The following is a 14259-nucleotide window of genomic DNA, read 5'->3' on the forward strand; positions in this document are numbered from 1 at the left end:
TGGGGGAACACACATGTGGTGGATGAGGAGGACAGGAAGGTGGACAAGGTTCTCCTGCCGAGAAGGGAGGAGGACACGAGCTGAATGTGTTGGGGACAGTTCTCCACAAGTCTCTCGCGGTTCTGTGTCTCAGAGCACAGGCATCAACAGGGCTGGAGACGGCTGTCCAAAACATTTTGCCAGCCAGCAGTCTCGCACAGAGTCATCTCCGCCAAAGCAGCTTTGTTTGCTGTCCTGGATAAGAATCATGTGTCCCCAGAAGTGCTGTGCTTCATGTCCAGGACAGTAACTACAATAGGCCCCTTGGAGCAGTTCTGTTTGGCTCTCAAGACAATAAAGATAGTATCTCCCTCAGGACAAAGTTGGGCAGGTTGGCTGGCAGCCCCTCCCTTACAGATTCTCAAGGTCAGGGTCCTCACCAGGGGGACAAACCACCATGTGCAGAGTCCTCCTGGGCAGCTCTGATGGCTCCGGGACTTGGGAGGCCCTGAGGCTCAGGGCAGTGGGCAGGTCTTAGATAGCAAACCGCCCTCACATGCCAATCTCCAGAGAGCATTTAGGTCCCTTCCTCTGGGGTATATCAAGGCAAGACTAGCATCTCAGTCTTCTTTAGTACAGGTCACCTTTTGGTCCCTGTTTCCACCAACCAAACTATTAGAGCCCTTCTACCCCCAGAGCTGCAAGATGAAACGCAGACTCTCTTCTTAATCAGCTCCTACCAACAAATTCTGCCTTAAGGTCCTTTCAAGAGCACCCCACACCCCATGCTTCATGTCCCTTTCCACACCCAGATTTCTTCTGTTTCAACAAAAAAATAATGCAGCTCTTCCGCAGCGTGACGGGCTTCCTCGCGGGTTACAATTGTAGCTTCATTTCTAGGAGTCTTGGCGGAGGGGGGACCTGGGGACAATCAGACACATCGTGTAGGGGAGCTGTCTCAGGCAGGCGTCACGGGTCCCTGACTTAGTGCGTGTAACAGGAGGCCTTAAAGGACCACAGATCTCAAGCTCTTGCCAGATCTGCCCTGCACCAGACGACAAAGGCCCTCCCCAGACCACCTTCCCTTCCAGCTGGTTAAGCCGCGTGGGTTTGCCAGCCCCGTAGATTGTGGAATCCCAGCCTGCTGTGGGAACCAGAGCTCCCCACCCCCTTGTTACTGCACAGCCTGACTCCCACAGTCCCTCTTGTTGTCTGATTCTGAATGCAGTCCCTGAGTGATCCTGCACAGTGTGTGCGTCCCCCTCCCTGGGCTGTGAAGACCTGTGAGGAAGGCGCTATTGTCCATCCCGGGTGTCCAGCCATCCTCCTGGGGCGGAAGTCCCACCCACCCACCCACAGTGTGAGGAGAAAGCAAATGAGACAATACTGTGTCCTCAGAGAGCTCAGTCTTCCCTCGAACCTGCTGCTACCCTGGATTCCCCATCCTCAGGGAGCTCCCTGGTCCACCCGGTCACAAGAGCAGACCCACCCACAGGGCTCTCTTCTCACCCCCTGCCTGTGGAAGGCTAACTCTGAAGGTGCTGGGTTCCTGCACCTTCCAAATCAAGGACTCTCCCTTGAGCGGCTTCCTGGGGACAACCCCAGGAGCCTTGGAATTCTCTGCCTGAGAGGACCTTAGTATAGCTGGCCTTGCACCAGGCCAGGCGGTTCAGGCCAACAATGTGATTTTGGGCAAATGCCTGCTTATGTACCTCTGGAGCCCTGGGTCAGGCCCTGGAGAGGCTGGGGAGGGAGGGAGTAGGGTCAGCCAGGTGAGGACAGAGGCCAATAAAAACGCTGGATACGAAGGCTCAGGGGAGCCCTCCTAGTCGACAGCCCTTCTGTCGGTGCTGTCACATATCATTGTCCACAAGACCCAACTGGGAGAGGACAGCTGGGGTTTGCCCTGTCCCCTCCACACTCCAGTCGGTGACATTTCCTCTGCTGATTTTCATCTGCATTCTGCAGGACACCACAGCACGATGGCTCTTCTGAGTTCTGAGTCCTGCTACAAAATCACTGAGTCCGAGGGTGGTTTGGGGACCACGGACACCCTCCCCCATACTGGATCAGCTTCAAGGCCTCTTGTCACCCTGTGAGTCCCCCATGACACAGGGGGACCCTCCCTTCTCTGCTCACATCTTCCTTAGGCTCCCGGGCGCCCCAGGATGAAGCAGGTGATGTTTAGTGGCACCCTGCTGAGAGTGTGTGTCGGTGCCCTGTGCTTCCAGACTTTACTCAGTGCCTCAACAGTGTTTATCTCACATGTCACTGTCTTCTCCAAGGGTGGACCCAAGCCTGCCCCATCTCTCCATCACACACATGCCACAGCCACCCACCTCCTTCTGTGTGTCCCCTGGGAAGCTGTGTGAGAAGATGTCTGCAGACACCGTCAGTGTTCTCAGGGGAGCAGAAGACAGACACTCACACCCATCCGAGGACCACTGGGGACACCTATGTCTGCCTCTTCCTTTTCCTTGCAGCCCTGACCACACCTTAGGACCCAGGTCAGCAGTGATGGGGAGGCTCTAGTTTTGGCCAGGAGAGTTCTGAGCATCCAGGTGCCCTGCGTCTACACAGGTGGGAAGATACCAGAACTCGGTGTATACTCCGTTTTACTAAGGGTAGGGATGGGGCGGGGGCACTCAGGGGTTGGCCACCATGGTGTCCTCAATCCACTTCCGGTAAGCCTTCAGCTTGGTGTACAGGGCAGGCTGTTGGGGCACGGCACAGGGATCACTGCCCCATGACGTGAGACCTTGCAGCATGCCATTACAGATGAGCGGGCCCCCCGAATCACCGTAGGGGTTGGAGGGACAGAGAGAGAGAAAGGGTAGGGGTTGGAGGGACAGAGAGAGAGAAAGGTCAGCTCAATTTCTGCCCGGGAAGCCCCATCTCTCACTCGGGGCTGGCAGATCACCAACAGCTTAGAAGTGGGGTCCTCCCATTCCTTTCCCATAAGAGATTGGGGGAGGGGCGAGCTTACCCCACAGGTGTCCTTGCCACCCTGCCAGCGCCCAGCACACAGCATGGTGTCTGTCACCTTCTCAGAATAGGCTTTACTACAAATGTCATTGGGCATGAGGTTGAGGTCCACACACTGGAGAGTCCCTGGGCTCAAGACTAAGGGCCAGGGGAAAACACGACTGTAGCCAGAACCCGCCAGGCTCCTGCCTCTGCCCGGGCGGGCGGCGGGTCTGGCCAGACCTACACTTGTCTGGTTGTATGCTGCCCCAGCCAGAAGCCAGGCAGGTGCTCCCCACTTCTGGCTCCCAGGTGGGCAGGTCCAGGACCTTCACGGCGGCGGCGGTGATCCGGGCAGGCTCCGACAGGCGGAGCAGCATCAGGTCGTGGCTTCTGTCATCGGCGGTGCTGGTGGCACTCTTCAGATAGTTCATGCTGTAGAGCGGGTGGGGGAAGGCGTAGGTGACAGGGGCCAGCTGGGATGTGTCCTCCTCAGCACCCAGGTTGTGACGACCCAGAGCGCCCCGGATATTGCTAGGGAAATAGAGGGAGGGAGAGAATGAGGAGAGGAGGGGCGGGGAGCCCAAGAGGGTCCCCAAGGAGAGGAAGAAACAGAGAAGGACGGGGGCACAGGGGTAAAAAGAGAGAAGAGGGAGCAGAGAGGAAGTGGGGTGCGCTGAGAGGAGCGGCTCACTGCAGCGGCTGTCCAGGGCCCCAGCAGGGCAGGCAGCCGGGCACAGAGCCCAAGGTCTGACCCCACCCCCTCCCTCAGGGGCCCCCAGCCCTTCCCTGTGTCTCCCCCAGAGGGGACTGGTGGTCCCACAGGGAGGGGCAGGGCAGCGCGGGAAGCCCCCTCCCAGGCACACAGGTTGGGGTGCATGCCTGCCTTTTCTCGGGGTCCCCCTGGAATGGGGCCAGTAGTGATGGGGAGAGGAGTGAGCCAGAGACCCAGAGAAAGAGAGAGGGGTGGAGACATGGAGGGGGAGACATGCAGTGCCTGAGACGGTGGCAGAGACTCAGAGACAGAGAAGAAAAGGAGAGGCCAGACCCCAGCCCCGCCCGGAGCAGCCAGATTCTGAGAGGCACAGAGACAATTCCGTGGGGAGAGATGCAGAAAGGGGCCGGGCAGCCATGGACAGGGTGGTCCAGCCTGGCTCTGCCCCTCCCCAGGCCACCTGGATCAGCACCATCCTCTCCCTCTCAGTCCCACGCCTGGTGTGGGGGAAATGCCCAGCTGTCGATCCCCGTGGGGCACAGAAGCCCCCTCCCAGACTCCCAGGCCCCACTCACTTCTTTTGGACAAGCTGCTGAGGATGGGACCCGGGTCTTGCGCATGCCAGGGGAGGTGCTCTGCCACCGACCTACATGCCCAGGCCCCTACTCACTTTCTGAAGCAGTGGGCAGCAGTGAGGACCCACTGGGGGTGCACCAGGACGCCCCCACACACTGCCAAACCATGATGGTACACGGCCACCTGCCAGGGATGGGAATTCTTCTGGCACTCCCAGCCCCCTATGATCCGAGACTGGATGGGGGTCGCAGCACCTGCAGAGAGGGGGAGCCGGCAGGGCTAGGGCGGGAAGAAGGGGCTGTGCTGTGGGCTTGAGGGGGCAGAGGACCAGGCCTGGGCACTCAGGGGTGTGGGCAAGGGGTGCTGAGAAGGGACTGGAGTTGAGACCATTCCCTGGGTTTGTAGAAGGGTATTCCGACTAGGGAGCAGGACAGACCCCCGGGCTCGGGGCAGGAGGGCCAACACAGCATCTGGAGCAGGCAGTGGGCCTGGGGTCTGGACATGAGGGTGATGGGGGGCCTTGGAGGTTGGGAGATGGTGGCGTGGGTCCTGGAAGGGCAGGGGTTTCTAGAAACCAAGGAGAAGCTCCCCGTGGGAGAGGAGGTTTGGGAGGCTTGAGGGTCCCAGGCTGGGAGAATGGTTGGAGATTTGAAAAGATGCAGATCTCGGGAGTGTGCTCTGGGTAACTGGCAGCTGTGGCTGGTGGTGCTGCCTGCCGACCCCTCCACCTTGGAAAAAGGCCAGCCACCGCTGAGAGGCTGGGCAGAGTCAGGGAATGAGGGGAAATTCTCAGAACTCCAGCGCCAGGTTGGGAGATTTTCTGCTGCCTCAGGCCAGGAAACCTGGCTCTGGGAATAAGCAGGGGTCCTGATGGAATCTGAGTTTCCTAGGAGCAGGATGAGGGGGCTCAGGGTGAAGGGCTCACTGCTGGGGGAGAAAAATCAGCAGCATTTAGTAGGATCTCTCAAGGGGGTTGAGAGGGAGACCGGGATCTCCAGCGTCATTGAGAGAGGTCCTTGGAATAGACAGAGAGACAGAGAGGGTCCGGGATCTGTCCCTTTAGAAAAGTGGCTGGCAGCAGGGAGTAGAACTCATGAAGAGGGATTCCTGGGAGGGAGCAGGGACCTGGTGTGGGAATGAGGACTGTGACGGATTTGGCCACACAGAGGGCTCAGAGGCAGGATTAAATGTGGGACTGTGAGAAATAGGGACAAACCTGGAGGGTCAGGCTGGGGGCTGGGTGGGGGAGGAAGGACTCAAGGGAGGTGAGAGTCAAGGCCCCTACCCCTCCTGGATTCCCCACTGTCTCACCAGTCCCCCACAGGGACAGGACGAGGAACAGAACCAGGAACCACATGGTGACAGAGGCCTCCAGGGGCAGGTGGCAAGCTCGGGACTGAGGAACTCCCTGAGGAGGCTTATGAAGTCTCCAGTCCCCCAAGACCCCACCCTGCTACTGGGAGCTGGACACGTCCTTCCACACCAGGAGCCCTGCAGGGGAGGAGCACCCAGTGTTGGTTGTTCTGGATGCATTTCCAGGTCCTGAAGCCAGGTGGGCAGGGCCTGCAGCCCAGAGACTTGATCTAAAAGGGTGAAAAGAAACGGGGATAGGACTGACCCTCAATGCAAAGCCCCATGTGCCCAAACCACAAGTCAGGCCTTTGCAGCCCAAGACCCAGTGTCCCCTGAAGTGCCATCACCATGGGTAGCGAGTCTCCCTGATCCCTATGGCACCCTGGCCAAGACGCTGACCCTCCAAGTTCTTATGTCCCTGAAAAAGAAGCCTTGGATGCAGAACTCAGATCATTACACTTCCACACCCAGAATCTGGGCCCCTAAATCTACTGCTGCTCTTATAATAAACCTTATGGTTCTATAGATCCACCTGCCAATCCGAAAATATGAGTCTCCTGGACTGAGTTCCTGAGCACTTCAAAATCCAGTGTTTTCCAAATGACGTGGGTTTCCCATGACCCCCCCACACACACACACTCTCTATATAGATAGATAGATAGATAGATAGATAGATAGATAGATAGATAGATACACACACACAAATATGCCCATCTCCATCCTCATTCTCCAGCCCCGGGCACTCAATCTGTACGTCAGGGATTCCTATCATGCCCACCCCGGTCAGGAGCACCCCCATGCAAAAGCCACTGTCCTCTCCTCAATAGCATATTTCAGCCTCAGGAACCAGGCTTATGCACCTCAAGATTAAGTGACATTTAAAATCGCATTTGAGGACCGCAGAAGAGAATCAAGAATGAGAGCCCTGCCACCTCCACTGACACCCGGTAAGGCTTCCTAAAGTCCCTCCGGCTGGGCTAGTTCAGCTGCTCTGTAAAACCAAATAGTTCACAGGGATCCAGCCCTGGCTGCGTCTCAGGAACTTGATAAAATCTTCCCTCTTTCCTAAGTGAGGGACAAGTAAATTCCAAGTGCTCTGAGGGTGACAGGAGAGGGACTCAGATAATCACAATTAAAGATCTAAAGGCAGGGATAGAGGGATGTGCTCAACCAGGGCCTCACCCCCACACACATAGATCAGGGTGCCCTGGAATCATCCTGGGAGAGGAAGTCCGCCTCTGCTTGAGTTAGATCCTCCTGGATCTACTGTTCCCAAGCATCTCCAAATCCCCATCTAAACCTCAACCAAACTTAACCCTGGCCGTTTAACACAACCCAGTCCACCCGCATCACACACACCAACCCAACCTAACCTAACTCAACCGAACTGCTGCCCGCATTTGAAACGATTCCAAACTCATGCCCATCCTCACATACCACATAAGCCCATGTCTGTGGCTGCCACTCTCCACCCCGAGCCAATCCCCACACAGTTCCCATACAACCTCAGAATAATCCCATTTCCACCCAGGCCATCCCCAGCCAACCAGACATCCCCAATCCCCAAACTCCACAAAAGCACAGCCAACTCCAACCCTTCCCTCCACTCTCACTGATCTTCAAGCTCCAGCCTCAAATCTGTCCCCAGCACATCATGTGGCCAAAGAAAACCAAGCATGGCTGAGTACTGACTCCAAAACCTGCCCACACCCCTCCCACACCTCCGGCTCAGCGGGACAGCACAGGGGTTCCTGCCTCTGCCCTCCAGGCCTGTGTGTGCACCCTGAGGTCCACAGACAGCTCTGACTAGTCTTTCCCCCCACACACCTTGGTACCAGGGATTGAATCCAGGTGCACTTAACCATTGAGCCACATCCCTGGAATTTGGTGTTTTTTGGTTTGTTTTTTTTGTTGTTGTTTGTTTGTTTGTTTGGTTTTTTTTTTTTTTTTTTTGAGACAGCATCTCGCTAAGTTGCTTAGGGCCTCACTAGGTTGCCGAGACTGGTCTTGAATTTGAGATCCTCCTGCCTCAGCCTCCTGAGTCGCTGGAATTACAGGAGTGCACCACCACACCTGGCCCTGACTGGTCTTTGTTCAAAAGATTTGGCTGAGATAATTCTGATTGGGGCACAATGCAGGAGACGTGGAAGACCCGGGAAGACGGGAAGACGGTGGAACTGGAAGAAACCCTTAAATGCAGGCCCCTCCTCCCTCGGCCCAAAACCCTTTGGAAGAGGGCAGCGCGCATGCGCAGATTGCGGGCCCAGGTGCTGCCCTCGCGGTGAGGAGCCCCTGAGAATGGGCCGCCTTGGTCCTCGGTGCCTTTGGAGATCTGGGGCGCCGGGGTGGTCCCATCACCCTCTCCCCAGACCCTGGGCCAAGGTCCCAGCCCTGCCTCTCTCACATCAGGAGCAGCAAGCCCCACACATCTGGAACTCAGCCCACCAGGGCTCCAGCCCCGCCCTCTCCAGAAGCGGACCCCCTAGGCGTTCCCACCCCGAGCCCCATCCAAACCCAGATCCCCCGACTTCTGAGCCCCGCCCTTATTATAGGTTCCCCAATGGGCTGCCCACCCAAGGTCGGGAGGTGGACCGGGAACCCTGCTTCCGCGGGATGTGGTAGACAGTGTTTGACCGGGACTGCTGAGCAGATGCCGGAGCAAGGCAGCCAGGCAGCCTGGACGGGTTTCTGAGGTCTTCTGTGCCCCGCCCCTGGGCTGCCTTTTCAAGGATGTTTGCCCAGAGCGGGAAGCCTTGCCAGATTCTGTCTGCCTCGGATCTGGTTTCTTACGTCCTGGGTAATAAAGATAACATCTCTCTTACAGCAGCCTTGTTTACTGTTGCGGGGAATAAATAAATGTCTCTCTAGGGCAAGTCTATTTGCAGCCCCGGATAATGAAGACGTAGCTCCATCAGGGACACAGGCTGGGCCGGTTTGCAAGTAGCCCATCGAAGATTAAGGATTCTGGGCTCGGGTTCCTTGCCGGTGGCGCAAACTGCGGCTGCACAGAAGCTGCCTGCGCTGCTCTGATCTCTGACTCCGTGGGATTTGTGGTCAGAGTCTGAACAGAGAGGAAACCTAAGGCTCGCGCTGCTCTCCTGCCGTGAGTAATGAAGCTTGGACCCAAGAGTGTCCTGTGTTCCAGCATCTGGACACCGCAGCAGACTTTTTCTTTGCAAGTTAGTAAAATCTCAGACCCTTCCGAGTATTTGGCAAGCATTGGGCACTGAGGCTGCACCTGCAAGGGGGGTCCAGAAGGGCCCCAGCCTGGCGCAGTGGGCAGGTGGAGAGGGAGCAGGCAGAGGGGCTGATGGGACTTGGTAGGGGGCGGTCTCAGAGAGCCCCAGGGGCAGAGTCAGGTAGGGAGTTAATGAAGTCACCACCACCTTCTTCAGGGCAGAGAGATCAAGTCATAATTAGTTTCTCTGCAGATGGCAACTGATCATAGTCTCTGAAGACCGCTGGATCCAGAGTGACCTTGACCTAGTGGGCACCCCTTCTGCTGTCCAATGATGCCAGTAGTATCCACCTAGAAGGGTGCTGTGAGGAGGAGATGAGTGTTTGCAAGTGCTGACCTTTGGCCTGGCCCAGGCTAGGTGTTCAGCGAGGCCAGCACAGACCCAGGCGCGTGCTGGTCACAAGGCAGAAATAAAAAGCTGAGACTGGCAGGTTGTCTGGCTAATAAATCTGCATATCCACCTGCCTTTTGTCCCACTCTGCTGTCCCATTCATTCACTCAGTCGTTCATTTGTAAGAATTAGGGATGGATCCCATCAGCATCCCATCAGTAGCATCCCTGCCTGAGCCACATCCCCAGCCCTTTTTATTTTTATTTTGAAACAGGATTTCACTGAGTTGCTGAGGCTGCCCTCTAACTTGCAATCCTCCAGCCTCAGCCTCCAGAGTCTCTGGGATCACAGGCAGGCGCCACCACATCCAGTCCTACCTGGCCCCTTGTAAAAAGCTTTCCTGGCTCCTGAGTTTTCTGAAGATGGAAATTTTAAGAAAAAAAAAAGTTTCTTCTATCATCCTTCAAAGCTGACTTTCATAAAACCCATTTTCTTGCCCATTTGACCCTGAGTCTCTGTGGAGCACCACCAGCAGCAGTGTGGCCTCTTGTCCCCATGCAGTGGTGGCTCCCGTAGCCCCACGAGCACCTCACATACACATCGGAGTCTTGCCATGACCTTGTGAAGGAGAGTGTGCAGCAGAGGCTGGACCTTGTCCAAAGGGTCAGGCCTTGGCCCTCGGCTCCTGGGAGGCCGTGTCCACACCTCGGGATTCTCCTGCCTGATTAGAGTGACTTTGTTTGCCCCGGGGCCTGGACCCCCCAACAGTCTGACAGTGTGATTCACAGTGAGGGCTTTGGGGCCTCATATCAGCCAGACTTCTGGAGGGCTGGACACTGAAGGTCATCCATGAAGGTGATCCACCATGTCTATGTGTGACCCAGCTAAACTCAGACCCTGGGGCTCAGTCAAGTTCCCTGGTCAGCAATACCCTACACACTGTCACACACGATTTCCAGGACTTGTGTGCCCAGCGGTGTCATTACTTGTCCGTGTGACTCCACATCTGTTGCCACTGCACACCTGTGCAGGTGTCTGGACCTGCCACCAGAGTATTGCAAATCTGCTCGTGTGTCCCTGAGACCAGCCTGCTGCGTCCTTCCAAAGTGTGACACCCATCTGTGTGACAGCTAAACATGTTCATGTCTGTGTGTGACCCACATGAGTCAGTGTGTTCCTAGAAGGGATCTTGGTGAGAGGGACCACACCTATCAGACTGTGCAATAATGCTTTCTCAGTCCCAGCGGGCAAATCAAAGAGTGTCAGTAGGTGGTGCTGTGGACACTTGTGTCTCCCAGAGAGACTGAGGAAGGAAGGGCGGGGGAGAAATGGAGGGAGCCGGTCCACACTCCTTTCCAGGGGGGCCAATCCAAAGTCACATCATGCTGGGCACAGTGGCTTATGCCTGTAATCCCAGTGACTCTGGAGGCTGAGGCAGCAGGATCGTAAATTACAGGCCAGCCTCAGCAACTTAGTGAGGCCCTCAGCAACTCAGTGAAACCTTGTCTCTAAATAAAATGCAAAAAAGGGCTGGGGATGTGGCTCAGTGGTTAAGCACCCCCCCCCCCGGGTTCAATCCCTGGTACAAAAAAAAAAATAGTCATGTCATTAGAACAAAATATGCTTATTATCCAGGAAATCCCAAGGGTTTTAGAGGCTCTGTGCTGGGGACCAGAACTGACCAATGAGCCACCTGTGTGCACCCATGTGTGTGTCTACCCCCGCCACAGAGCCCTTCTCTCCCTGTTTCTTTTGCCTTCTGCTCTCCCGAGTCCTACAGAAACAGGACAGGGAGAGACAGGAACGTCTGGAGAGAACGGGCAGCGGTACAAGCTAGAGAGAGGACAGCGGTCTAGTTTTAAAAGCCAGAGACATCTGCAGAAATCCATGGCAGCAACTGTGAATACAATGCAGGGGGAAGGGTGGGAAGGGTCAGGGTTGGGGACAAGGACCATCCTCAGGAATCCCTGGCCCCTCTCCAGGCGGGGTCCGCATTGGTGGGCTGGGCTGGGCTGGGCTGGGCAGGTGGACGGTGCGGCTTCTCTCTGCTACCCACCACCACATCCTGTACCGAGGCAGGTCCTGGGGTCTGGGCTGCTGGTTGTGAGGAAGCAGGGGGTCCGCGATTCTTGGGTTGTGACAGAGGAAGAGTCTGTGCCCAGCCCCTGGTGTAGAGGGACATGGGACTTACTCTCACAGGTCCCTGGGGAGAAAATGGAGGAGACTGGGAACATGGCATTTCCTGAAGTCCTGATGTGATCCTGACCTAGAGGGTTGGGTCCAAGGACAGGAGGGCAGGAGCGGAGGTCAGCTACCAGGGGCAAGTGGCAGGGGACACCACGGCCAGTGGCTTCAGAGTCTGGGGTGAAGGTAATAGGATCCCAAAGGGTCAGTGGACCAGGTGGCCTACTCTGGTCTGTCCCTCACTCAGCTTGCGGGGAACCACCTGCCCACACAGCCCCAAGAGGGTGCGCCAGGCAAGTACAGGGTGCCCCAGAGCAACCACCCAAAGCCGCTGTCCGCGGCTTCCCACAGCGTCGGCCTATGAGCTGTAAAGCACCCAGCTGCACTGCGACGTCCTGTTGGTAGGACAGGCCCTGCTGCCCACACGGGACCCAGTGGGTGTGGCCTGCATGGTGTCAGGCTGGAGCCTGGCGTTGGAGAAGGAACCCCGGACATAAGAGATCCCTGTGTAACACTGTGTGCGGGAGGACACGGGGGCCAGGATGGAGATGGGTCGACACAGTCAGGCAGACGCTGAGTCAGAAGCAGACACACAGAGCGGACGGAGTCCCAGAGACGGCAGAGCCCCAGACGCCGGGCACTGAGAGGAGGGGAGACACCTGGGGGTGGCTGATGGACACACAGGCCGTTGAGCTGTGTTTCACTTTATGTTCCCACAGTGCCAGCCGCCAGGTTCTAAGGAGCACCCTTCCTGCTCTGTGTGTGCGTGCGTGTGCGTGCGTGCGTGTGTGTGTGTTGGATTGTACTTTAAGGTCTGCCTGAGGTGTGTGTATGTCCAGCCCTGGGGCTGCAAATGCCCCAAGCATACTGTTCACACATCCAAAGGAAATGGAGGACTGATTTCCACAATGTGAGTATCCATACATATGTCCCCTAAATAAATCATGTATCTGATTAAAACAACTCATGTTTATAAAGCAGGGGGTTTTGTTTGTTTGTTTGTTTTGGTACTGAGGATTGAACCCAGGGGCACTTAACCACTGAGCCACATCCCTAATCCTTTTTACCTTTTTAATTTTACTTAAAGACAGAGTCTCACCGAGTTGCTTAGGGCCTAAATTGCTGAGATTGGCTTTGAATTTGTGATCCTCCTGCCTCAGCCTCCTGAGCTGCTGAGATTTCAGGTGTGCACCAGCACATCTGGCTATGAAGCAGTTATGATATGGCAGGCATTATCACACCCATCCAGATGTGTAAACACACACACACAGTTTCCCATTTAACCCTTGAGAGCCCCCACATAACAGAGGAGGAGATGGAAGCTCACTGTAGTCAGCTGAGTTTCTGAGGACTCAGAGCTGGTATGTGTGAACCCAGGTGGGTGGCCTCTGGGTGTGGCCACTGTACCATAGAACCTTGACTGCCTTTGTCTCAGGGGCCTGAGGACACCTTGGCGTCTCTCCCTATGCACCTTAGTAAGACCTTCCCTTGCATGTCCGGGTCCTGTGTGTGGCGTGTGCCTGGGTGACATCAATGTCCCGGCCACACTGGAGGCTAGATGGGGTCTGTGTGTGTGTGTGTCCAAGTCCTAACCGTCCATCTGCATTCCCTCGTGAACATCTGTGCTGGTTATTGGAAGTGCCACCTGACACCCGCCAAGAGTGTTCAGCTTAGAGCGCTGTCCTTGTCAGAGCCTAAGTGTGCAGGTCCAGTTGTCCACGGCTGACTATGGCCACATATGTGACTTAGTGTGATAACGAATTTGCTGAGATGCACAAACTCTGGGACCAAACCTATGCCATTCATGTGTGTGTGCACGCGCGCGCGCGCGCGCGTGTGTGTGTGTGTGTGTGTGTGTGTGCGCCCAGCCCAGCACCGTGCTCTCTTCCTCCTGCCTGCAGGTGACATGTGTACCTCTGTGTGGTCCAGAGGAACAGATGGGGGAAGGAGCGTGTGTGCGTCTGAGGAAGGGTGGGGGTGGAAGTCCTCTCATTTTCACTGTTTGTGTTTGGTGGGGGCTGGATGAGGGAAGAGGAGGGTCAGTGTTAGAGTTTCCCAGAAACATAAAGCCCACAGGATTTACAGACGCACAAGAGGGAGTCGGCCCTGGTGATTACGGAGGCCAGAGTCCTGCCATCTGCCGTCTGACCTGCAGAACCAGGAAGCCAGTGGCGTGATTCAGCCCAAGTGCAGAAGACAGAGAAGCAGGAGCACCAGAGTCCAAGGGCAGGGAGGACAGATAGCCCAGCTCAAGGACGGAGGGACTTTTTCTTTGTTTCCGCCCTCGGTGGACTGGATGAAGGCCACGCCCAGGGGCGGAGCCAGATCTTCTTTGCTGGATGCTGATCTCTCCTAGAAATTCCTCAGAAACACACCTAATATTTGCATATCCCTTAGTCCAGTCAAGTTGACACATAAAATTAATCAGGGTCCAAGGTTGGGGACTGGACCATGGCTCAGACTGAGCCTTTGCTTGAGACCCAGGAGATGCCCCCCATCCCCCCACCGACCGCCTGTCCTTTCTTCCTCTGTTCTCTCTCCTCTCTCTCTCCCTCCCTCCCCGCTTCCTGCAGAGCCTGGACTCCGCCCCAGGAGCCCTGCTCCGCCACCTCTCCTTGGTAATATGCAGCCAGCATCCCGCCCTAAGCCCGCTTGTTGGTCTCCAGAAAGAGGCCAGCTCTCAGGGCCACGGGGAGGGAGGAGCAGAAGCGCAACAGTCACTGTGGGGAGAAGACCCCAGGGCAGCTCTGGGGTGCCGGTGGGCAGTAGTGGGAGGCAGCGCCGGGAGCGGAAGTCCGTCTGGAGCCCCATAGTGGCCGCAGGTCCTCCAGTCCTTTGGAGGAGTCCCCTGAGGGATACTCACTCATCCAACTGTATACCAACCTATGCCTGCCACCAGATGGGGACAATGAACTGCAG

At 56.4% G+C, this 14259-nt stretch overlaps 1 protein-coding gene across 2 annotated transcripts; it reads right to left on the bottom strand.

Annotated features, from left to right (window-relative positions):
* Positions 1 to 2624: 2624 nt before the first annotated feature.
* On the bottom strand, positions 2625 to 5591 carry LOC114079223 (kallikrein-2-like). 2 transcript variants are annotated; one of them, XM_027920384.2, is made up of 5 exons: positions 5546 to 5591; positions 4329 to 4488; positions 3191 to 3477; positions 2970 to 3102; positions 2625 to 2784 (listed from the first exon to the last, which is right to left on the bottom strand). In XM_027920384.2, exons 1-5 carry the CDS (start codon positions 5589 to 5591, stop codon positions 2625 to 2627), a joined length of 786 nt encoding a protein of 261 aa, XP_027776185.2. The 2 variants fall into 2 exon arrangements, with proteins under 2 accessions (XP_027776185.2, XP_027776186.2); XM_027920385.2 differs by having other exon boundaries at positions 2625 to 2781; positions 2967 to 3102.
* Positions 5592 to 14259: the final 8668 nt, after the last annotated feature.

The sequence above is a fragment of the Marmota flaviventris genome, chromosome 18 (assembly GCF_047511675.1).
Source record: "Marmota flaviventris isolate mMarFla1 chromosome 18, mMarFla1.hap1, whole genome shotgun sequence".
Lineage (NCBI taxonomy): Eukaryota > Metazoa > Chordata > Mammalia > Rodentia > Sciuridae > Marmota > Marmota flaviventris.